At 36.5% G+C, this 25,895-nt stretch overlaps 2 protein-coding genes across 2 annotated transcripts in view; both read right to left on the bottom strand.

Annotated features, from left to right (window-relative positions):
* The window catches only part of LOC130707179 (peroxisomal multifunctional enzyme type 2-like), a 54,110-nt gene extending 48,105 nt beyond the window's left edge, over nt 1–6,005 (bottom strand). Inside the window, exons 1-3 of the mRNA XM_057540388.1 lie at nt 5,858–6,005; nt 3,300–3,371; nt 320–423 (exon numbers count right to left, since the gene is read on the bottom strand). Of these exons, the coding sequence (XP_057396371.1) occupies nt 320–423; nt 3,300–3,371; nt 5,858–6,005 (324 nt within the window). The remainder of the gene's footprint in view (nt 1–319; nt 424–3,299; nt 3,372–5,857) is intronic.
* Nucleotides 6,006–9,090: 3,085 nt separating this feature from the next.
* LOC130707178 (peroxisomal multifunctional enzyme type 2-like) overlaps nt 9,091–25,895 on the bottom strand; it is an 80,638-nt gene continuing 63,833 nt past the window's right edge. Inside the window, exons 9-15 of the mRNA XM_057540387.1 lie at nt 21,456–21,547; nt 18,818–18,842; nt 17,054–17,182; nt 13,723–13,826; nt 12,044–12,280; nt 9,507–9,558; nt 9,091–9,095 (exon numbers count right to left, since the gene is read on the bottom strand). Of these exons, the coding sequence (XP_057396370.1) occupies nt 9,091–9,095; nt 9,507–9,558; nt 12,044–12,280; nt 13,723–13,826; nt 17,054–17,182; nt 18,818–18,842; nt 21,456–21,547 (644 nt within the window). The remainder of the gene's footprint in view (nt 9,096–9,506; nt 9,559–12,043; nt 12,281–13,722; nt 13,827–17,053; nt 17,183–18,817; nt 18,843–21,455; nt 21,548–25,895) is intronic.

Here is a 25,895-nt window from a genome sequence, read left to right as displayed (position 1 = left end):
TACAAGGATCACTTGTATGTGTTAGGTTTTTCTAAAGAGTTTTGGATGCAGGCAAAGTTTGCATAAGAAAGTAAAGATATTCCCATAGTTACCTCAGCTACATTACACTTACGTCAGCCAGACTTTTCTATATATAACATATGTTATATATTAAAATATACAAATATAAACAGCATTTCAAATCCAAGGAACACATTTTGATTCAAAGAAGTGTGGATTACTGAAATCCTACTCTATGAAATTACATATATGGTAAGTTCAAAATACAGATAAGGATCCTTAACGACACATGTATCTCACTTATGAAGTCATAGCCTACCTTAGCTTTGTCTGACGTCCGTTTTCCACCAAAGCCTCCAGCGCCAACAACAAAGATGGAGAACTGATTATAACATATAAGTTCCTCCCCAGAATAAGAGTAGACTGAAAAGCAAATGAAAAAAAAAAAGAGGTTATTACCAAAAGACATAACTAGTTACCCAATATGTGATCAACAATCCTTTTAAAAGTTTCAGAAACAAAATCCAATTACTAAAAGGCTTTGCAATTTAAAGACACCCAAGTTTGGGATACAGAGCACTCATTTTAATCATTCACTACCAGTCTCTGGAAGGCAGAGAGAAGAGGATCTTGACAAATCCTTTCTGGACTATGAAACAGCAGTTCATCTCACCTCTTCTTAAAGTGCCCCAACTGCCTTTCATATTTCAATTCTCTCCTTCTCAAACCTTTCAAACAATTCCACTATAAAATGCAGACTAACACACATGAAAAGATGCTCATCATCGCTAATTATTAGAGAAATGCAAATCAAAACTACAACGAGGTACCACCTCACACTGGTCAGAATGACCATCATTAAAAAGTCTACAAATAACAAATGCTGGAGAGGGTGTGGAGAAAAGGGAACCCTCCTACACTGTTGGTAGGAATGTAAATTGGTGCAGCCACTATGGAAAACAGTATGGAGGTTCCTCAAAAAACGAAAAATAGAATTGCCATATGATCCAGCAATCCCACTCCTAGGCATATATCCAGACAAAACTATAATTCAAAAAGATGCATGCACCCCTATGTTCATAGCAACACTATTTACAATAGCCAAGACATGGAAACAACCTAGAAGTCCATCAACAGATGAATGGATAAAGAAGATGTGATACACAAACACACACACACTGGAATATTACTCAGCCATAAAAAAGACTGAAATAATGCCATTTGCAGCAACATGGATGCACCTAGAGATTATCATACCAAGAGAAGTCAGAAAGAGACAGACACATACCATATGATATCACTTATATGTGGAATCTAAAATATGACACAAATGAATGTATCTACGAAACAGAAACAGACTCAAGGATATAGAGAACAGACTTGTGGTTGCCTAGGGGAAGGGAAGGTGATGGAGGGATGGATTGGGAGTTTGGGATTAGCAGATGGAAACTATTATATATAGGATAGATAAACAACAAGGTCCTACTGTATTGCACAGGGAAGTATATTCAATATCCTGTGATAAGCCATAATGGAAAAGAATATGAAAAAGAATGTATATATATATAACTAAATCACTTGGCTGTACAGCAGAATTTAACACAACATTGTAAATCCACTAAAATTCAATAATTCAATAAAAATTAAAAATTAAAATAAAATACAGATAACCACACTCCCAAATTTTCAAACATTCTGCTGAAGTCCTCAATAGAGCCTGGAATGTAAAAGAAGAAATAAGTGAGAATGAAGGTATAAGCTTCAGGAGGGCAGGATCACGGCTTTTTTGCTCACCATCATATTCCCAGCAATTAGAATAGTAACTGGGACAGAAAAGGCACCTAATAAATATGTATTAAATTAATTAGTAAATCAATGAACAAACGATGTGACTGAGCAAGTTAGTGAATAAGTAAGCAAGTAATGAATGAAAGACAGCTGTCCCTCTTTCTACTGACTACTTTCCTGGTGACAGTTTGAGCATCACCTAAATCACCAGCACTATAAAACTAGGAATATGATTTTGAATTGTATAATAAGGAAAAATATAACAAAAAATAAGGGAAGTCATGGTGATTTGCATTTAAAATAAGACTTTTATCCTTATTACACAGAAAATTGGATATCTAATTTCATCTATATTTTATCTACAAATTCTAATACATTATTACCCATTACCAAGCTATAGCTAAATAAACGGAGTAGATCAAGAAAGAATAGTAAAAATTAAAGCTAAGGGTACTGCAAAACTTTTTTGTGGTAGACGTTTGGTAGAATGGTGAGAAGACTAAAAGAAAACCAGGAGAGTTCCAGCCAAATGTTAGCCAATATTTGGAATGGTAAGAAAATACCAAAACCTTAAAAAAGAAAGAAGAGGGGTAAGGAGGAAGAGGGAAAGAGAGAGAACAGACACATGTTCTATGTGTCTATGATGAAATACATAGTTTACTTTGTAAACTATGAGTTAACAAAAACAATGTAGTAGAAAAATATTTAAGAGCATTAAAAATGTTCTCAATATATTATTAAGTAAAAACAAGGCAAGTTCCAAAACAATATATTCAGTATAACCGCCTATGTATTTAGAACAAAAATGATAAAGCCTATATTCCAAATACCAGACAAAAACTTTCCACTGCTATTTCCAAAATTTTTTATAATGTTTATCTATTTCTATTGTTCTTAAACTTTAAAACAAATAAATTCTAAGCAATGTATCTTTGGCTTATGTTTAGTTACTAGTATTTCAACATTCATTAAACTACTATCATCTTTTTTTCCACTGCAAATAAAATGTGGTTATGGTGTTTAAACCCCATTATAAGTTCAATAGGTTTGAATGTGCAAGGTTAAGAACCTAACTACCATTTATAAGAATGATTCAGGGGTCAAATACGTTTGAAGTTCCAAAGAGCTAACACAGAAAAGAGTATCTACAACATAGCCTAATTATCAACTGAGGGCGGTCTATGTATTCATTCCTGCCAAAAAACATACTCTAGGAAGCATAATTCTCCTCTATGTTTGCTATACCAGCCACATTTCTCACCTCTGTGCTTTGGTTATGTTGTTACAAATCTCCTGAAATGTCCCACTCTCTGGACCTCTACCCCAACCTACTCCACCCCCTCCTCCCTTATTTTCTAAAAAAGCTTATGAATTTTTAGAACACTAATCTTGCTTTCTCACAATTGGAAGATAAATAGAAACTTATTAATCAACTTCTGTGATAAAGTATTATGTTACATACAAAGCCTATGAATCTAACAATATTATTATAAGAACTAGAAATGAGTTACCATCCATAAGCATTATTAAACCGGATCCTTTATCCAGGACGTCAGCAACAATTGCTTCACATTTTAATTTTCCTAAAAATGGAAAGTAAAATAATAAATAAATAAATAAGGAGACTGTTTTAAAGACCATAAGTTATATGAAGACATGAGAGAAATTAACATAACTTCCACTGTAAGTTCAGTAAAACTAAAAAATCATGATTTAGAATAATTTTCAATATAATGTTGAATCATAAACATTAAAAGCAATCAGAATACCTGAGTCACCAAATTTGAAACATCAATAATTCTGATACATTAGGTTGTAAAAAGTAACAATTTTCAATCATTCAATGAACACTTGTTAAGCATACAGCCAACACCAGCTACCCCATTCCTTCTCAAATCTCTACTCTATGGGCTTCAGTTAGACAGTGTTTCTTTCTAACTACTCTGTTCTTTTAGGGACTGTTCCATTATTTAACTGGTAATGTCTTGATGGATTAACAATTATTTGGGAGTGAACTCATAATCTTTTTCTCCAACCTGTTTTTCTCTTTTGTTCCCTATACGAATGAATGGTACTATCCACCCAACTGCCAAGCCAGAAACTTCAGCATGACCCCTGCCTCATAAAATAGTGTCTAAGTATGTGGCAAGACTGGAGTATGCAGAGACTGGGAGAAGCTAGATTATATGAAAAGTTTCTGACTTCATCCTGAAGTCTATGAACAGCCATCTGGGGTTTTTAACAGGGAAGTGACAAATACACTTGCATTTTAGAAATAATATTCTGGCTGCAGTGAGATGAGCAGACCTGAAGGGAGCAAGAATGGAGGCAGAGGGCTTCCCTGGTGGCGCAGTGGTTGAGAATCTGCCTGCTAATGCAGGGGACACGGGTTCGAGCCCTGGTCTGGGAAGATCCCACATGCCGCGGAGCAGCTGGGCCCGTGAGGCGCAATTACTGAGCCTGCACGTCTGGAGCCTGTACTCTGCAACAAGAGAGGCCGCGATAGTGAGAGGCCCGCGCACCGCGATGAAGAGTGGCCCCCGCTCGCCGCAACTAGAGAAAGCCCTTGCACAGAAACGAAGACCCAACACAGCCAAAAATAAATAAATAAATAAACTCCAATCTCTTTAAAAAAAAAAAAAAAAGAATGGAGGCAGAGAGAACACTTAGAAAGTGAGAGATGATGGTGGTCAAAGTGAGGGGGACAGAAATAGGATTCTAAATGTATTGAAGGGAGAGAATCAAAGAACTTGGTACCTGCCTGGGTGTGAAAGATGGTAAAAGAAACGCTAAGGATAACTAGATTGCTGTCACTTTCACCTCCTAAATCTCTCTCTGCTTCTCCCACTTCTCTCCATCTCTCCACCACCACCTTAGCCTAAGCTACCATCATTTCATTTGAACTACCACAACAGACTTCTAACTAGGTACCTGCACGTCCACTCTGACCAACTTTAAAACATGCTCTCCTATTACGTCTGAAGTTATTTTTTCCCAAAGTCAACCTGATTACCAACCTGATTATGCCAAATCCTTCTATTTTAAGTTCTAATGGTATCACGTATGTTTCATCTGTAATGTTTATCACATATAGTTGCAAGTGTACATTTATTTGTGTGGCTTTTTGATTACTGGCTGCCCTCCCCACCAACTAGGTTATATGCTCCATGAGGGCAGAGTCCAGATTTGTTTCCATTCTCCATTTATTCACAACCCTAGCAGAAAGCCTAGAAGTTAGGAAGTAATCAAAAAATAATGGTCAAATTGCTGATGATCTCCTCAGGTGATCAACTCCACATCCAATCAAACACCAAGCCTACTCCCTACATATCTCTATAATTTCTCCACATATATCCATCCTCATGCTCACAATCCTATTCAATCAACCATGGTCTCTAACCTAGATTATTACAACAGTCTCTTAGAAAATCTCCTTCTCTCTATCTCATTCCCTTAAAATCCAAGCATTACAAACATGAGCCAAAGTTGATGCTTTCTAAAATCCACTTTTGATCATATAATTCTCTCCTTTCGGTCCTTCAGTGGTTATCTATTGTCTTTAAAATAAAAGCCAAACTTCTTCACTTGACCACACACTGCACACTGCCTCAGATTAAAAAAAAGGGCTGTGTGAAAACTTAGGCTGTGACACTAAACTGAAGACTCAAACTGAGATGGTGGAGCAGGAGGACACGGAACTCACCTCCCCACCAACAAACACATCAAAAATACATCTACATGTGGAACAATTCTCACCGAAAACTAAGTGCAGACTAACAGAAAGACCTGTACAACCAAGACTATAAGAAAGACCCACCGGTAATTGGGTAGAAAGGGAAGAAAAGCGATCAGGTCAGGACCTGTGTCCCTGAGAGGGGACTCAGAGGAAAAAGGAGATTACACAGGAAGAGACCTTCCCTGGGGAGTGAGCAGTTCAAGCCACGTATTGGGTGCCCCAGCCCTGGTGTCCAACAAGGGGAACACGAGTCCCCTTGGCTGGTTGGAGGGCCAGTGGGATTAACAGGAGGGCTGTGGGAAGCCTGGACTCCGGGAGCAGGTGAACACTTACGTGCCCCCGAGGCAGGGCAGAGAGGGCAGACTGAAACCACTTGGGTAGCTGACTGGTTTCCTACGACTGCCCTGGTCCCCAGCCTGAGCTGAGAGAACACACCAGCACCATGAGCCTCGTGTCGCAGCTTCACACTCTGGGCTGCCATGATTGAGGAAAAGGCTCAGCCATGAGACACTGAGGAGGTTCAAACCCTACGTGGCAACTGAGCAGCGAGGGGGCAGCCACTACTGGTGGCTGCACAGGGGCCCCAGATCTCTGACGGTGGCCATGCCAAACGAAACCCATGCTCCGGGAATATTACTCAGCCATAAAAAGAAACGAAATGGAGTTATTTGTAGTGAGGTGGATGGAGTTAGAGTCTGTCATACAGAGTGAAGTAAGTCAGAAAGAGAAAAACAAATACAGTATGCTAACACATATATATGGAATCTAAGGGGGAAAAAAAAGGGTCATGAAGAACCTAGTGGCAAGAGGGGAATAAAGACACAGACCTACTAAAGAATGGACTTGAGGATATGGGGAGGGCGAAGGGTAAGATGTGACAAAGTGAGAGAGTGGCATGGACATATATACACTACCAAACGTAAAATACATAGCTAGTGGGAAGTAACCGCATAGCACAGGGAGATAAGCTCTGTGTTTTGTGACCACCTAGAGGGGTGGGATAGGGAGGGTGGGAGGGAGGGAGATGCAAGAGGGAAGAGATATGGGAATATATGTATATGTATAACTGATTCACTTTGTTATAAAGCAGAAACTAACACACCATTGTAAAGCAATTATACTCCAATAAAGATGTTAAAACAAACAAACAAACAAAACAAAACCATGCTCCGACCGTCACTGATGACCTACACCCGCCCCTCTTGCTCCACCACTGCTCCCCTCTGGAGTAAGGGTGCCAATGCTGGGAGGGGGAGGAAGCACACACTTAAAGGAAACTTAGCCAGCTCAGACCCGACCCTCAGGGCTTCTGCTCCAGCAACTTGGGACCTGCCCCCGCACCAAATAGTGGGGTAACAGCCACTAAGCAGAGGGGAAGCTCTACCTAACATCTGGCTTGGCCCTACCCCTCCATCTCCAGCTCCACCCCCTACCAAGATGACAGCTGCCAGCACACCTTGAGAAAAGACATAAGTTGTGCTCACATCAAATCCAGCTCTCCCATCAATGCCACTGGGCACATGCAGACTGCATAGGGACATGCCCACAAAAGAACACCCCTTCAAGACCACCATAGGTAACTATTTCACCAAATTTCAATAGATAAAGAAATAGATAAGCAAAATGAAAAGACAGAGGAATCTGTTTCCACTGAAAGAGCAAGAGAAAACTCCTGAAAAAAACAACTAATGAAATAGAAACAAACAATTTACCAGATAAAGAATTCAAAGCATTAGTAATAAGAATGCTAACTGAATTATGGAAAAGAATAGCTGAATACAGTGAGAGTTTTAACAAGGAGCTAGAAAATTCTAAAAAGAACCAATCAGAACTGAAGAATACAACAACTGAAAAGAAAAACACACTAAAAGGAATTAACAGCACACTAGGTGATACAGAAGAACACATAAGTGATCTGGAAGATAGAAAATGGAAATCACCCAATCAGAACAGCAAAAAGAAAAAAGATGAGAACATTTTAAAGGATCTTTGGGGTAACATCATGCATACCAACTTTCCATTATAGGGGTCCCAGAAGGAGAAGAAAGGGAGAAGGGGGTAAAAATATATTTAATGAAAATTATGGCTGAAAATTTCCCAAGTCTGAAGAAGGAAACAGCCAGGTACAGGAAACACAGAGGGTCCCAAACAAGATGAATCCAAACAGACCCGCACCAAGACATATCATAATTAAAATGGCAAAACTTAAAGAGAGAATTCTAGAGGCAGCAAAAGAAAAACAAAGAGCATATACAAGGGAATGCCCATAAGGCTATCAGCTGATTGTTCTGCAGAAACTTTGCAGGCCAGAAGGGAGTGGCATGGTATATTTAAAGTGCTGAAAGGGAAAAACCTACAACTTAGGATACTCTGCCCAGCAAGATTATCCTTCAGAATTGAAGGGGAGATAAAGAACTTCTTGGATAAGCATCAATACTAAAGCAACCCTAAAAGAAATGTTAAAGGGTCTTCTCTAAGTGGAAAAGAAAAAGCTGTAACAAGAATTAAGTATCTATAGAAAAGAAAAAATCCCATTAGTAAAGGCAAATATATAGGGAAGGCTGAGGCTCAACCACTTAAATAAGCTAGTACAACGACTAAAACAAAAAAAATTGTAAAATCAAGTATAACTACAATAATCAGTAAAGGGATAAACATGAAGATGTAAACTATGACATGAAAAACACAAAGTATGGGGGCTTCCCTGGTGGCGCAGTGGTTGAGAATCTGCCTGCCAATGCAGGGGACACGGGTTCGAGCCCTGGTCTGGGAAGATCCCACATGCCGCGGAGCAGCTGGGCCCGTGAGCCACAATTACTGAGCCTGCGCGTCTGGAGCCTGTGCTCCGCAACAAGAGAGGCCGCGATAGTGAGAGGCCTGCGCACCGCGATGAAGAGTGGCCCCCGCTTGCCACAACTAGAGAAAGCCCTTGCACAGAAACGAAGACCCAACACAGCCATAAGAATTAATTAATTAAAAAAAAAAAAACACAAAGTACGGGGGAAGCGAGTAAAAAATGTAGAGCTTTTAAAATGTGTTTGAACTTAAGGGACTACCTGGTTTAAAACAAATAAACACAGTCATAGATCAACATCTATGAGCCCCATGGTAACCACAAATCAAAAATCTACAACAGATACCCAAAAACAAAAGAGAAAGGAACACAAGCAAAAGAAAAGCATGAAACCACAAAGGAAAAAACTAAAAGAAGAAAAAAAAAAAACAGGGAAGAACTACAAAAACAACCAGAAACAAGTAACACTAACACTGAAACAGAACTATTCAGCATTAAGCAATAAGAATTTTTTTTAATTAAAATCTCAAAAAAAATTAAAGTATAATTCTAGCTATTTGCTGACCTCTACATTATATAATGTGAAATGAAAAAGACTTTTTTTTTATTTTACCACCTTACATGGTCAGTATATAATTAATATTCTGACATCAGAGTAGCAACATAAAACAAACATATCAAAGTAAAGTGAAAAGATAACGAGAAGATTTACTGAACAAGTAAGATATTATTGAGAAAAATAAACTGATTATTAAGACAGCCTTGGTTTTACTTACTCTAAAAGAAAATAGAAAAAAGTTAATTACAAGACATTCTGTATCTTTTAACATTGTTTGCCTTATGAAAATCAGTACCAACACAAATACCTGAGAAAAGAATGAAGAATCATATTCATGGGAATCATAACTGATTATACACAATCACTAAGTTTAGGACACACACAGAATATGCTCCTTTCAATTGTTGACCAGATGTTTAGTATTTTGAAATAATTTATTAAATAAGACTATTCAAATAGGACAAAGTTTAAGGCAACCAAAATAGGTACTAGTTAACATCAATCTACTCTAATGGCTGACATGCACATAAATAACTTATAATATTGTTTATTTAGGTTGCTCTATGCCAGTTTAACACATTGACACAGTTTGGAAGGTTAGTCAGAAAATAAAACCATCAAGAACTCACCTGCTCTGGGAAGTGGTTTATATAACTCCAAGTACTGCTCCCCATGAAGAACCTACGTTAGGGTAAGCAAAATTTTATTAGTAGACTTTCTTTTTCCACAGCTTCTTCTGTGGATACCGCTAATCACAAGTGGCATTTCACTGTCCACACGTTCACGCGACTACTTCCCCCAAACTATCTGTCTCAATTTGGCTCCCACTTCTTAATTATATGATTCAGAAATAATCAGTCCCCCAATCTAAAGACTGTCAGCTCTCTAGAATAGAAAAGATACATTTGTGTTCTTTCTTGACATTCATAAATTTTTGTTGACTGATAACTGTGGATTATTTGCCAATGGAGACACTAAACTAGGCGCATTTCCAGTGCTCGTCACTGCGCCTGGAACATAGCAGGTATCCAATAAATATCTATTGAATAAAAATGAACAAATAGGTCAGTACTAGTAAAGTAATTTCAGGTCACACCTGCCAAATACAAATGACACAACCAAAACATTAATATAAATCTTACAACCACAGTCAAGTAAAAGCACTGCCAATGTCAACATTTCCTTAGTGTAAGAGTAAATACTAAAGACCCCGTGCAACATCAGAGCCACTTAACTTCAATGTATCAAAGCAAGAATATAAAAATATATGTAGGAATACAATAGGACAGTAAAAACAAAACCTGACCCATATATCCGAATGACCACACTCAACTGCTATGGGACAGTTTAATTCCCAGTCTTCCTCAGAACCCAGAAGGGAAAAAGAAAAGGGGTGAGGGTAGTGATGGGAGGACAAATGAAGGACTGCCTCACTATCATACGACCTGGAAGCTCAAGGTTAGGAAGACTGGGATTCAAATCCCAAGACGGCTATCATTCCCAGTGACAGATTTTGAACACTATTCATGATTTCCAACTCCTTCCAACTCTGAGGAAGAATTCTGAAACATTTACTTTAATTGTTTGTACTGACATTACCCAAACAGAAGAACTGTATGCAACAAATACCATGGGAGAGTGACTAAAACAACAAACTGCCTGGCATCTATTTCTTGCCTCCCTCCCAACTTCATCGAATACTTTAATAAAATAACCGTAGATTCTCATAGACTCAGAGCAGCAATGAGCTAATCGATCCTCCAGTAAATGGGTTCTCCAATCAGTCAAAATCACAGAAATCAGTTCAAAAGTCTACGATTCAACAGTTATCAACTGGACTCATGGCCTGACCCTCACTTCAAGAAATAAAATAACCCCAAAGCCTTCTCACAATTGTTTGCTCCTCCCTTCTTGAAACCATTTATTCACTTTGCTTTTCAAATACCACACTCTCCTGATACACCTCATACCTCACCAGACACTCTTTCCCAGTCTCTCTTGCTCACTCCTCCTCATCTCTTCCACCTCTCACCTCTCACCAAACTCAGGCTTTTCTCTACTTACATTCACACATGGGTGATTTCACCCAGCCTCATGTCTTTAAATCTCACTTAAATGCTACGAATCCCAGTAGGGCCTCCCCCGCAAACTCTAAACTCACATATTTAACTGCCCACTGTATATCTCCACTTGAATGTAGAATAGGCATCTCAAATCTGTCCAAAACCAACTCCTGATCATCCCCACCTTAAAGTAACTGTATAGATCTATTTTATTATACATAGTAATATATCATATGTAACTACTATACATGTTAAATACATTGTACATAATTAATTCTAAATATATGGGTATATATGCATATATATCATCCCAGTTAACCAGACCAAAAACCTTCTTCCTTGACTCCTCTTTCTGTCCATGCATATCCAGACTAGTGCTGGAATTACCATAATCAACTCCAAACTGGTTTCCCTGCTTCCATGCTTGGCTCCCATAAATCTATTCTCCACAGAGGAGCAAAAATGAGCCTGTGAGTGAACATAGCCAGATCATACCACTCCTCAGTTCAAAGCACTACAAATGGCCTCCCATGTTAATCAGAGTATGAGGTAAAATTCTTATGATGACTACAAGGCCCTCTTCTCCTACCACTGCCCCCTTGCTCATTCTATAGCTGTATCAACCCCCTTGCTGTTCCAAAAACAAGGTAAGTATGCACCTGCCTCGGGGCCTTTTACACCTGTTCTCTCTGCTTCAAATATTCTTCACTCTTGCTCCTTCATCACTATCGTCAGGTAAGGATTATCATACCCACTTTATACATAAGGAAACTGAAGCTTAGAGAAGTTATTTACCCTTGGTCAAATAGCATGTAATGGCAGAGAGAGAATTAGTAACATTATGCCAGGGTTATGGACTGTACATAATTATTGTTGTCTTCTTTTTGCTTGCCTTTTCAACTAACTCTCTACCCTTTTTTTCTTTTTAAGAAAAATCAAAAGACATGCTAAACCTTTATCCTTGAATCAACCACTATAAACTATTGTATTAAGACACCATACACACACACACACACACACACACACACACAGCATGTGACATTTACCAATCATATTTAAAGAAAGAGAAGAAGAGCAAAATAAAGGTTTCTTATTATGCATACCTTTGCCAAGTTGACTGAGAGCCCAGGAATCTCTGCTAATCCTCCACCCATTATAGATTTCTGAGCTAGAATAACTCCGAAGGTAGGCAAACAGGAGAAATCAGAACTCCCTTCATAAATAAATTTCAAATCTTTCGGTTCCTTGATAGATGCTCCCACTCCAAGGGCATACATAATAGTGTCCAGTTCCGTATAAGAAGAAGAAAATGGAGGAAGTTTATGGCCAATAGCTCCAGCCTATGGAACAATTGCAGAAAGTTATTTTTTTCACTGCTATTCTTGTCAAATCTTTAAATTTCTGACTTTTCAAAACTATTAACTGCTACATACTTAGCTTTGTGAATAGAATATCATTTTAGTAAATATGATAGGGTATAATAATTGTTTCACTACATTTTTTAAATAAAATCAATTATAATGTATGGAAAAAGACCTCATTTACAAATAAGTACTTTTTTCTTGCCTGCTTCTTGCTAACAGATAGTACATCTCATTTTCAACTTTCCTGTCTCTGATGATGGAAAAGCCTAGTAATACAGTGACTGTTAGCTACTCAAAATTACAAAAAATAAAAAACTTATTATAAACAGGGATAATGAATGGCTCTATAAGATCTATTTTATAAAAGTCAGTAGAAACAGATGAGCAAAACACTGCTTAATGCTTGTAAATCAGACTCCCTCATAATGGTTTTGGTTATAATTAGATTTTACTGTAAGCTCCTACCCAGGACTGTCCTTTATCTAATTGGATATTATATTTTTCTATTTAGTGATGACATGCCTAGCTAATTTGTGAAGCATATGTTAGGTTCTAAAAGAATCATGTCCAATTTTTGATCACTTTCATTCTAAAGCAAGAGTCAGCAAACAACAGCTGAGAATTAAGAATGGTTTTTACATTTTTTTAAGAGTGGTCTAAAAAAAGAAAAAGAAGATAATGTGTCAGAAACAGTACGTGGTCCATAAAGCCTAAAATATTTACCATCTGGCCCTTTACCAAAAAAGTTTGCCAACCCCTGCTCTAAAGTAAAATCACATTTATAAACTGATCATATTCTCAGGGTTACAATTAGATTGTTTATTTCATCACTATGTCTCCCCTGAGTCACAAAACACCACAAGTGAATATGTCAAATGACTTATTTCTTATTATTTATGCACTATAATTTTTTTTTAAAAAAAGAAGTACTGGCGATAGTTAATCAGCAAACTTCACAAGAGCTATAACCACAGCTCTATTAGAATTTCTGACACAATGGGAGACTTTTTACTTGCAGCCATGTTGAAATATTTCCAAAATACAACCTATCAATGCTTTTCCTTAAAAGAAATGACTCAAAAGAGGCACTAAGTTAAATATCCTTTTCTAAAGAGTTAGAAAGTGACTGAAGGACGATTATCAAAAATGCTCCAAAAAACAAAAAAAACACTTGTTTATTACACTGAAGAAGAGAAAGTAAAAGTTACATTTAATATTTTAGCTTTATGTTCATTCAAATTTTATAAACATTCAGTACATGTTCTATAAAATTTTATGGTCACTCACCTTTCCTATTTAACAATAAATTAATAGCTTGGAAAAGCATTTTTTGCATAAAAGAAAAGAAAAAAGAAAAAAGGAAAGAAAAGAAAAAGTCTCCAGAGAAGGCAAAGCGTTAGGCTTTCTCTTCCACTTACAAATCCTGATGTAGCTGTTGATGTCACATTACTGGTGTGATTTGCCGAAACTCCTCCATCTGAATCTATTTTATTTAGAGCTTCAATTATACCGCCAATTGATTCTAAAAAAAGTAATAAATAACAATAATAATGCTTTTTTCCATCAACAGACGAATGGATAAAGATGTGCTACATATATACAACAGAATATTACTCAGCCATAAAAAAAGAATGAAATAATGCCATTTGCAGTGACATGGATGGACCTAGAGATTGTCATACTGAGTGAAGTTAAGTCAGAAGGAGAAAGACAAATATCTATGATATCACTTATATGTAGAATCTAAAAAAATGGTACAAATGAACTTATTTACATAACAGAAACAGAGTTATACATGTAGAAAACATACTTATGGTTACCAAGTGAGAGGGAGACAGGGAGGGATAAATTGGGAGACTGCGATTGACATATACACACTACTATATATAAAATAGATAACTAATAAGAACCTACTGTATAGCACAGGGAACTCTACTCAATACTCTATAATGACCTATATGGGAAAAGAATCTAAAAAACAGTGGATATACGTATACGTATAATGGATTCACTTTGCTATACAGCAGGAACTAACACAACATTGTAAATCAACTATACTCCAATAAAAATTAATTAAAAGAAAAATCAGTCCCACTATGGTGTGGGAAGAGCATTTGCATATGTGAAATATCTAGCCAGTTATTTTACAGTGCTATTGAAATAGTGACCTACAGGACAAACTTCCAGATTTTTCCTATATAGTTGAACTATATTTCATTTCTACTGAAAAAAATTTAAAATCATGAATGATTCAAGTCCATCAACTTCAGGATAAGTAAGGATGAACGAATTGAATTTTCTCTTTAGGATCACTGGAATTTAAATAAGACAGAGTGCTTTGGTAAACCTATTACATAAAGATCATAAAAGCATCATCTTTCAAATATCCTAAAGAGCTAATATTCTCCTGGTGAAATCCAAATAAATGTAAGGTATTTCCAAAAAAAAAAAAAAAAGAAAGCTTTTGTTACAGACGTGACTAAGAAAAGCTACAATGCTTTAGACGATCATTCCTATAACATCCAGCAAGCCTGCTGCAGAACCTTCGCGGGCATTCATGAACTGACTGCATGATGTCAGGCTATTGCAGGAAAAAATCATGAAAGGCTCTGAATAGACCAAAGATAACAGGGTGTTTCCAACATACTCTCCCCACGTTATGATTCCAAAGAGGCTCTGAGCTTTGCAAAGTCTTTGAGTGATTTTACAACTCTGTAAAGTCAGATCCTTGTCCACAGATGTGCAATTTCCATCTGGTGGAGGGACAACTAATTTTCCTTCTCTCCCCACCATCACCCCTCCTCCAGGATGTAACAATGTCAAGATTACCCCCCAGGTCTCTGTACAGGTAACTGCTCAGAAAATATTACTGAAAATTCTTCCAGAGAAAACCACCGTTATGACCAGTGACTACGGACAGAATTCAGAAGCTGCTATTCTGGGGTCTAAAAGGTTAATAAAGGAGATTCACGGAGTATCCACATATGCCATAAGGTTCCAAAAGCTCTGGGACCTTTCTAACAAACCTTAGATATACGGGCCTCCTTCTAAACTCAGACAAAAACTATAACTCAACTACAGAATGTGAGATGACCAGGGCTCTCTGCCATTCCTGGTGACACTAGGTAGGTTTCTTGCCTACCAATCCTCCTCTTACCACCCCATTTAGGCTGCTGCCTAGATGGGAGGCTATTTAACTGAAAGTAACCTCGGTACAGGCTGGCGGTACTGCACTCAAAGACAGACCACCGGAGTTAACTCTTGGCTCAAACACTGAGAAAGCTTGGGCCATTTACTCAGCTTTTCTGGGATTTAGTTCCATCATCTGTAAAATGAGAATGATAAAATGGGTGCTTGGAAAGTCGTGATTCTACAGAAAGTGTAAGATTTTTTTTCTAACTGTACTTCAAATACTAGGGGTATCTTTTCATTTATAACTATATAATTCATTGTTAGCTTTTTCTTTATATTAGTCTAATACTTTTAAGGTAATGAAATGGAATTCTGACCTCAGAGAAGAGTTTTTAAGATATTTCTTCCTTTTTCCTTTTCCTAATTTTCATTGATAGGTGACTGCTATTCGGAGACTAAATTTATCTCAAATACCTAAAAAAAGAATACAGAAAATGCTACCGCTAATGACATAACAATCATGTTATCCTCTGATTGAGAAAAGTACAATGAAAATTTCAGTGAGTGTACCAGCAGACAGGAAAGTAACATTGGGATTAAACAAAAAAAAAAAGAACAGTCATTTTTCAGATATATTCTTCTATCAAACATTAAATATAATACTAGGAAGGGAAAAAAAAAAGATTTTTCTGTAAAATAATCCTGATTCATGATCCTTCCCAGAAAGGTCCTTTAAATTTCATATACTATATACATATGTGAGTTATACTAGAAAAAATAATGTGACTTTTATTGGCCATCTCTTCCTGTGGCATATCATAGATGATTCAATAATTCAAGGTAACAAGCATTTACTAAATCCTTTCTATGAGTTCAGCACTATACTAGCACCAAATACAAAAGGACATACAAGATACATTCTCTGCCTCCAAAGGAACTTATTATGCAGCTAAGAAACCACACACTTATGAAACAAAAGCAGTGGAAAGCAGTCATGATTAGACGCTCAAGTTGTAAGAGTTCAGCTAAGAAAGAGATCAATGAAGCCCAGAATATCTGGGGAGGTTTTGTTGAACATCTGGGGCTTGAGTTTTTCTAAAGAAGCACCGAGATTAGCAGAGGTGATAAAAGGAATAAGAGGCATCTTAGAAAGGCAGAGAAACAGTAGCAAAAACAAAGTGCTAAAACAAAGCAAAATCTATTCACTAGAGAGAAAAGACCTAAGCCTAAATAATATAAGACTTAAATAAACTTTTGGGGAAATAAAGAAAAATCAGGTCAGATAAGGAGCATGTGATTAGATAAGGCAAGACTTTGAAACCAACCACCAGATGGGGAAAAGATGCATTGAGCACAAATGGGTAAACACCTCCTACCATCCTCTCAATCACACATATACCAAAAAATCAGGATCATAAGAAAACTGAAAAACTGACAGTGGGAGTAACATACATACCTTAAATTGGAGAGTTCTAATACCTACTGGAGCAGAAAATGTGCTGTAGATGATTTGAGCATCTAAGTTATCACAATTAAGAAGACAATTCCATAAGAGAAGAGAATGCTTTGTTGCCTCTGATTCCCCAACCAGGACCGAACTGACTTGGGACTCTTTACCTTGAATTCTCTGAGGCTTGGTGGCATTATCAAAGTCACAGATCTTCGTCCAGTTAGCCTTCACCGCCTCAGGAGTCATTGGCTGAGTCCTCTGTCTTACAATGGCTCCAAGGGTCCGCTCCCATCGTACTGGTTATAGAAACAAAACTAAGATACTGAACACATAGTTTAAGAGGGAGACAGAAAGCAGAATTCATGAGTCCCCTGAATTTTTTTTTTTTTAACTTCAAGAAAAATGGAATTTGGAAAAAAGATTCTAACTTCTAAAGATTTTTACTACAAATTTTTTTTAAAAGAATAACAAACCCATTAGGATGTCAAATTTCTTTTTCTAATATTTGAAGCTGAAGGGAAAACCTCTCCCTCCTCTGACTATGCCAGATACTACTAAAGGTAGGATGAAATGCTGAATCAGAAAGTTAAATTATATATAATCACACCAAAAGACTGTCTTCATCACCACAGATCACTTAGATAATACACTTTAAGGTAACAGAACAGAATAGAGCTTTGTTGAATAGCAAACTGAAAACTAGTGGTGATAACAGGCCAAAGACTCCAGATAATCAAATTAATATATCAGACAACCCCACATAGTTCTCCCGTTTCCTCCCTTTGCTCTTCCTCCTTGTCCATGGGAAGTCAACTAGATTGCCCAGATTCACAAAAATCACCATTGCTGCGTAAGTTCCATGAAGATAATTTTTAACATTGTGTCTTTTTTAAAAAGCCTGAGGAATAAACAGAACCTTATTTAAACAGAATGGTCAGACTTTTTTTTTTTTTTTTTTTTTTTTTTTTTTTTTTTTAGAATGGTCAGACTTTGATGATTACTAAATTGAAGATTTGTCCTGGGGAATGACAGAAGCTTCTAGAGGTTTCTTATTGATAAAGTCCCATATACAGCTTTTATTGCAACAACTGATCTTCCTTTCTTAAAAGATGTCATAAGACACTTAAAAATGTTTGAATAAGTTACTTCATAACTTAGAGAACAGTCATTAATAATATTCTACAATATGTTGTAACAATGTCATCCAGTAATGGCAGCCTTTTAAATAATTCAATTAATTTTGATACCAGCATCCAACTGAAAACTTGAATTGGGATATTGGAATGTTCACAATTTTTTTTAAACACCATAAAGTAATTATCCAATTTGGAGCTCACAAGGTTTAAGAACTGGGGTAAAAGAGGACTTAAGCCAGATGAATTTACTGTTGGGCTGAAGGAGAATAATTTCTATAGATCAGCTGCAATTTCTCTTCTAGAAAGCTGTCCAGTGTGATTCCCCACTGTCTCCTTCTGATGTCTCATGCTCCAAGGAAGAAAAGAATCACTGAGAGAATTGGAGAACTTGCCTAGGACAGAGCTCTCCCCATCTTCAAAAAACACCCTCCCTCCCACTCACTACTCTGCTGAACAAGCATGTGGGGTGCCGGAGACATGGGAAGACAAACATCAATATAAAGAGAGACTGTGCTGCCTGAAGAAACAGCCAGTTCTGAATAGGACAGGACAAATATTGAATAAGCACTGCTAATAGGAAAAAAACTGAAAAGATCCTTGAAAATACCACAGGCCAGCAGGACAACTTCCATGTTTTAGAAGACCTGTTGCTATAACAATGTTTGAGTTTGATTATGCGTGCACTAAATACAATGGTTCGGCATTTGACAAGGTCTTTACCCAGCTCTACCTGGATATGCAGGTTTAAAGATATGGAAATAATGTATGGCAAACCAAAAACCAAAAGGGACTTACATTTTCCAATCCATCCTGCTCCAACCTACCAAAAAGAGGAGGAAGAAGTTATACCATCTAATGTGAAATTACTAATAGAATTTTTATGAAATTAACAAAACAGGCAGCTATCTTTTTACGAGTATCAGAATGCTAGATGACAATGGATGAAAATAATGCAGCTCTACAAAACTCCGTTGGCTGGCATGACTTTGCACTATTCATGTTATCAGAGTAGAAAAATAAAGCAACACGATATAGCAGAAATGCATGTAGTAGAAAAGCATGCCTTTGCACAGAAACCAAGGTGCGATACCAGTTCTTCTACAGACTAGCTGTCTGATTCCTGGTCAAATAATTTGACTTCCCTAAACTCAAGATTCCCCTTATATAAAATCAGGATAATAATACACTCTTCATGAAGTAACCATGAAGGTTAAACAATATAAATACCAAATTTGCCCAGCACATCACTTGAAATACATGTCCTTCTAGAAAGACTTAATGAATAAAAAAAAATAAAAAGCAAAGAAAAATAAAGCCAGGATTTGACTTAATGAACTACATATACTCATTTTAATGAAACACCTTTATATAGAAATATGGCAAATGACCAAATACATTAATCACCGTACAGAAAGATGGTATTTTTTCTAGAAGCCATTCAAGGAAATCCTCAGAAGAAAATGTCTGATGTAAGAAAATCTGTTTGTCATATCTTCAAACACCACAACTACAGTGTTCCACATGCATATAACAGAAGAAACTGTACCAGCAGACAGCACACTTCTCAGTGGCTCTACGCTCAAGGGTATGGCTTTTTAAAAATCACTCATTCCTTTACGTATATTAACAGGATGATCGGCCTTGATGCTGTCAGAGTAGTTAAAGTGGCAGTGGTACTGGTAACAGGCAAGAAAAATATCATCTTTTATCATATTTGGGGAGTGAAGCAACAAGCTGCAAACTCCTCGCAGGTGCTAGAAACGACAGCTCCAGTCGATCCAAAAAATCTCTATCTGCCACTCTAGATATCTATCAAAACTTGGCAAACAAAGTGTCAATTTACATTCAAGGTTTAAGTCAGGATATTACACACCGCTCTTACTGTATTTTGCACTCAATCTCACACAGCAAATGTCCCTTACTAAAACTGTTCACAGTATAGTAAAATAAAAGAACAACATACAAAACTTCATCTACAGCATTATCCTAGTTATCTGTGCATGTCTGGGTATGTGTGTAAATTGTATACCTAAAATAAAAAGACTACTCGTGTAAAATGCACATCTAATAAAAGACTGGAAAAGAATATCCATAAAAATATTAATAGGAGTTATCTCTCGATAGTGGTAATGTGGGTGATTTTTATTTTCCTCTATAAACTCCCCTATATATTTGAAGTTTTCTACAAAAAGCATATATTATTTTTGTTCACAGAATTAATAACAAATATAAATGTAAAAGACAAAGAATTTTTGTTTAATTCCTTAATGAGATAAAAGACAGGCAGACCAAATTTGGAGCTCCACATGGCTTGATATTATTAAATTTCTCTTCTCTAAATCTAGAGTTGTAAAGTTCTTTCCACCTCTAATTTTCCACAATTCACAATCAACGACTGTGATTAAGAAAGCAGAGGTGCCTATCTCTGCATAGACATGTGTAGATTGTTTTTCATTTACTAAACAGCTTTTTATTCAAATAAATCAGGCTAATATATCATTCACTTCAAACTGAGCCAGGTAATTTTGCTACCAAGAAATATCTTTGGATGTCATGTATTCTGCATGCAACAGGTTTATTATTATATTACCACAGAGAATCAAATAAAGGGGGGTGGTCTAAACTATAACAGTTTATGCTAGAAAAGAAAAAAGAGATCAAACTCAAATGAGGACCAAAAAATATATAAAACAGCATAAGGAAATCTAAAGGGACTTTGATTATAGAGTGAAAACTGAACCTCACTGGATGGTAGGATTATGTGTGGTTTTTATTTTTATAGCAAACATGTAAAGCTTTGCGATAGGGAAACATAGCAAAGTTTATTTTTAAAGTTAATACAAATAGTAAGTTGTGTTTACTGATCTATCATACCCAGACTGAATTCCTGCTATACTGATATAATAGTTAAAATTGAGGGGTGACTGCTAGGTATGGTAAGAGTTTAAAAATATGATCTCCAGTTCTCACAACAAAACCCCAAGAAAACTAAAACTCAGGGAGGTTAATCTGTACAATATTCCAGCGAGCCAGCAATTACCAGAGCAAGAAATCAAAACCTGGCCTGGCTGACTTTAAACCACCACCTCTGTCCCTTCACTTTACTACTCAGCATCTCTAACCAAATGAGACTTTCTGTATCTGACTAAACACATCAAACCAGCCAGTCACATTTTCATTTGACAAGAATATCAGAAATGAAGAACTAGGGAAGAACAATTTACAAAGTTGCTGTTACTTTCTCAAAAAAGGACATTAGTCATACTTGTTCCTTAACTGTAACACATACATAATATTAAAAAATATACAAGTGATACCAACTGATACAGATTTTTACAAATGTGAACAATTGGAAAATACTAATTTTTGAATCATTTTTTATATTTAATTACACAAATATTGCTTTGGGAGAAAGTGCAAAGGTGCAGAATACCTCAAACAAGCCACCATTTTCCTCACAACTCTCATGGCAAAGCCAAAGGACCAGGGGTGCCACGTAATCTGGCTTCAGAGCTTCCAGAAGATCTGAAATAAATAGCCAAAAAAAAAAAAAAAAAAACTATCAATAAGAATATATACATATTCAATCAATCATTTTACTTTCTGAAAATTCCTCACTTATAAAATTATAGGTTCAGAGACTTTTTAAATAAATAAGAAAAAAATTAGATATACATAAATAATTAGTATTAACATCCAAGGCTTTTAGAAGAATCTTTTCATCCCAATGGATATATTCAGGCTTCTAACATAGAAGGCATCAGATATACCTTTCCAAGATGGGTAACGTACTGTTTAGAAGACAAGTTAAAGCTGCCTTGGCAAAGACTGGTGAGCAAAGGCATACATAGCATAATGAACTTAGGTATCATTCTTTCCCAAAACTATTTTGCTCTCCCAGAAGCTAGAAAACTACAAAACAGCCTTGACAACTGTAATGGCAGTAAGATGATGGAAAATGGACCTTGCAACCGTGACTGATGAGTCACAAAGTGTAAGAAATATTTTCCTGTTGCATACCTTCTGTGAGCAACTTAACAGAGCAGAAAGGTACTACACAAGGAGCATGAACACCTAGATTTTACTGCTGGCCCTGCCATGTAGGCAATTTAGGGCATTGAGCACAGCGCTCAACTCTCTTGGACGTGTGTCTGCATCTGTAAGATGGTAATTAAAATGCGTTACCTGCCTATTCTACTAAGTTGTTGCAAGGCTCAAATGAGACACGATTTGTAAATACATCTTATAATCTTTAAAGAATCAAATAAATGTAAATTTTAACTGTGAAGGGACAAAATACAGTTTTATATTTTAAAGTGACAAAGATGACATTTACAGTCCCTGTAAATTAAAGAGCAGCTCTAAGAACCTTTCACTTTACAGTATTCCTGACCCCAGAAACTGTGAGATAATATATACTTGTTGTTTTAATCCACAAAATTTGAAGTAATCTATTACACAGCAGTAAATAACTAATACAGCTTGGGAAGTTAGTTCATGGGTATTCATCCTAAGATTATGTTTCATTTCATGTAAGAAACATGTAAGTCACATACATGACTTTCCATTTTTCAAATATATTTCAAAGGGGGAAATGAAATTGCAAATGTCTCCGCACATTACTCATAACACCTGGTTCTTTAACAAATAATTCCTTTGACAGCCTGTAAGTTAATATTTCAGAGGAAAAGAGGAAAAACGCTGAGGCAAAATAAATTTTCGGCTTTTTCTAAACTATAAAAAAGTAATAAATACCAAAATTTAAAATAACAGGAATTCAGAATCTGAAGGGCTTTTAAAAATGATCTGTAACAACTCTCTTCCTTTACAGAAGAGAAAGCAGGTCCAGAAACATTAAATTATTTGTCTAAAGTAGATCTTATTCTCCAAACATCTTTCACTAGGGTTTGGTGGGCATAAAAGATACTACATTAAACAGTGACCTAACATCTCTAGAGGTCAAAATTAATGGAAGCTACATTCCCAAAGGAAAGCAAATTTAAAAGCTAAAGTTTTCAATATTTTCTTGGAAACTTGCTGCTTCCTCAAGAAAGTCTACAGCCAATGGCAAAAAGTGACTAAGGTAGGAGTCTAGCACAGAAATGATAAGCATAAAATTCTAAATAGTGGTTATCTCTTGGCATGAAGCAGAGGAACAGAATAGAAGGTATAAAGTTAGATGCAAGTAATGTTCCAATTCTTGGGTTGAGCAGTGAGTTCATGACTATGCATTACATTTTGATGCTTTACTTCTTGCCAGTAACCTACACTGTTGTGCATATATATGTAGCATTATACTTAAATAATCCAGTTCTTTAACAAGAATTCCTTCAATAAGACATGAGAGTATAAAGAGTTTTTAAAATAAGGGACGTTTTTAAATGGCCCTGTTGACAAAAGAAAAGGAAAAAAAAAATTAGATCTCAGGTACAAATAGCTATTCTACACTAAAGCAAACTGGTTAGGCACAGCTCTTAGGAAAAGCTAGCAAGTACATACTTGGTATTACAAATCCCAAGTTCTAAAATGAATGTTAGCTCAAACGTGGGAAGTAAAATGGTACTGTGAATAAGCATTTGTATGCCATGAAGCAGCTAATTCTAAAGTAATTTCACTCATCAATTGTTTTGTACTGTTTCACAGAAACTACTTTTGAAGTATTATAGATATTTTCTTTTTAGAAATATGTTAAAACCAGGAGTATCAAAAACCATAGTTTTCCACCAGTCAAGTATTCTATTTCTTATATAACTAAATAAATAAGCATTGGCTCTCAATCATACATGCAAATTTTTAAATTTAAAACTTTATATTTCATGTTTTCAAAGAACAAAGTTGGAAGACTCACATTACCTGATTTCAAGACTTACTATAAAAGTATAGTAATCAAAACATCATGGTATTGGTAAAAGGACAGGCCCACAGATCAATACAACAGAACAGACAATCCAGAAATAGACCCACACATACCTACGTGGTCAACTGATTTTCCACAAAAGTGCAAAGGCAATCCAAATCAAGAATGAGAAATAGTCTTCAGGACAAATGAACTCGCAGTTTCTTCAACAAATAATTGGCACTTTTTCAAAAAGGAGAATGAACTATCATATGTTAAATAAAACTTAAGAGATACAGTAACAAAACGACTGTGAACCTTGTTTAGATCATTGTGGAATAAATTAACTCTAAAACGATATTTTTTAGATAACGAGGAAGTTTTCATATAAATTTGGTATTAGACAATGGTAATGAATTATTTTATTTGGTGTGATGTTGGCATTGTGGTTATAATGTCCATATCTGTTAGAGACACATTTCCAAGTATTTATTAGGTGAAATGCAACATCTAAGATTTGCTTTGAAATGTTACAGAGAAAAAGGGAGAGGGTAACAAAATAAATAAATCAATAAGATAAAATCATTTTGAAATATGCCCAGAGCATTCTGTTCTCCTTAACAAAGGCCTATCCTCAAGGGAAGCTACCAGAGCCTTATTTGACCTAAGGGAAGAGCAATTAGACTAGTGGAACCCCTCTAGCCTTCCTGTCTCAAATAAGGGGAGAAAAAAAAAAAGGCTAAAAAACTCTACTGAAGCTCAGAGTCCAGAGACTTTGACCTGCTAAAAAACTTGATTTAATCATAAGATTATAGAACACTTCCCCTCGCCATAATTTACAGCCACTTCAACAGGCCTCCAGTATAACAACAGTGGATTACAACTGAGAGAGCTGCAAACACAAAGAGTACCTAGGGAAACCCAAAGACAACAGGGGACACAAAAACAACGACAAAGAGGAAAATGTAGCCTCTGACACCAACAGCTACAGCAACCAATAAACGCAACCTAACTCCTAGCCAGATAAACATGAAACCTCACAATAAAGCTCTGTATATCACACTTTCTACTACCCCAATACATCATGTTCAGTTTTCAACAAAAATTTCAAGGCATGCTAAAAGACAAGAAAAGTACAGGCTGAGGAGACAAAACAAGCCTCAGAACCAGCTTGAAATATAGCAGAGATTTTGGAATTTTCAAACTAGGAGTTTAAAATAACTGTGATTAACATGCTAAGGGCTCTAATGGAGAAAAGTGGACAACTTACAAGAACAGATGACTACTGTAAGCAGACAGAAGGAAATGCTAAAAAATTCAAAAGGAAATGCTAAAAAACAAAAACAATATAACATTTTGAAATGAAAAAAGAAAAATCAGTAAGCTTGATTTGAATATATGTCAATAGAAACTTCCCAAACTGAAATGAAATGCAAAGAGAAAAAAGGACAAAAAGATAAAAGGGAATAGAATATCCAAGAACTGTGGTATAATTACAAAAGATACATTGAGACTTCCCTGGTGGCGCAGCGGTTAAGACTCCACGCTCCCAATGCAGGAGGCCCGGGTTCAATCCCTGGCCAGGGAACTACATCCCGCAACTAAGAGTTTGCATGCCACAACTAAGGAGCCCACGTGCTGCAACTAAGGAGCTTGCGAGCCACAACTAAGGAGCCTGTGAGCTGCAACTAAAGAGGCCCACCTGCTGCAACTAAGACCCGGCCCAACCAAATAAATTAAACGATTAATTAATTAAAATAAAAACATAGAACAGGCACATAATGGGAATACCAGAAGTAGAAGAAAAAAAGAAAACAACAGAGGAAATTTTTTTTTTTAATTTTTTTTTTTTTTTTTTTTTTTTTTTTATTTATGGCTGTGTTGGGTCTTCATTTCTGTGCGAGGGCTTTCTCCAGTTGAGGCAAGTGGGGGCCACTCTTCATCGCGGTGCGTGGGCCTCTCACTATCGCGGCCCCTCCCATTGCAGAGCACAGGCTCCAGACGCACAGGCTCAGCAATTGTGGCTCACGGGCTTAG

This window comes from Balaenoptera acutorostrata, chromosome 2 (genome assembly GCF_949987535.1).
Source record: "Balaenoptera acutorostrata chromosome 2, mBalAcu1.1, whole genome shotgun sequence".
NCBI lineage: Eukaryota > Metazoa > Chordata > Mammalia > Artiodactyla > Balaenopteridae > Balaenoptera > Balaenoptera acutorostrata.
This window is presented reverse-complemented; position numbering and strand designations above follow the sequence as displayed.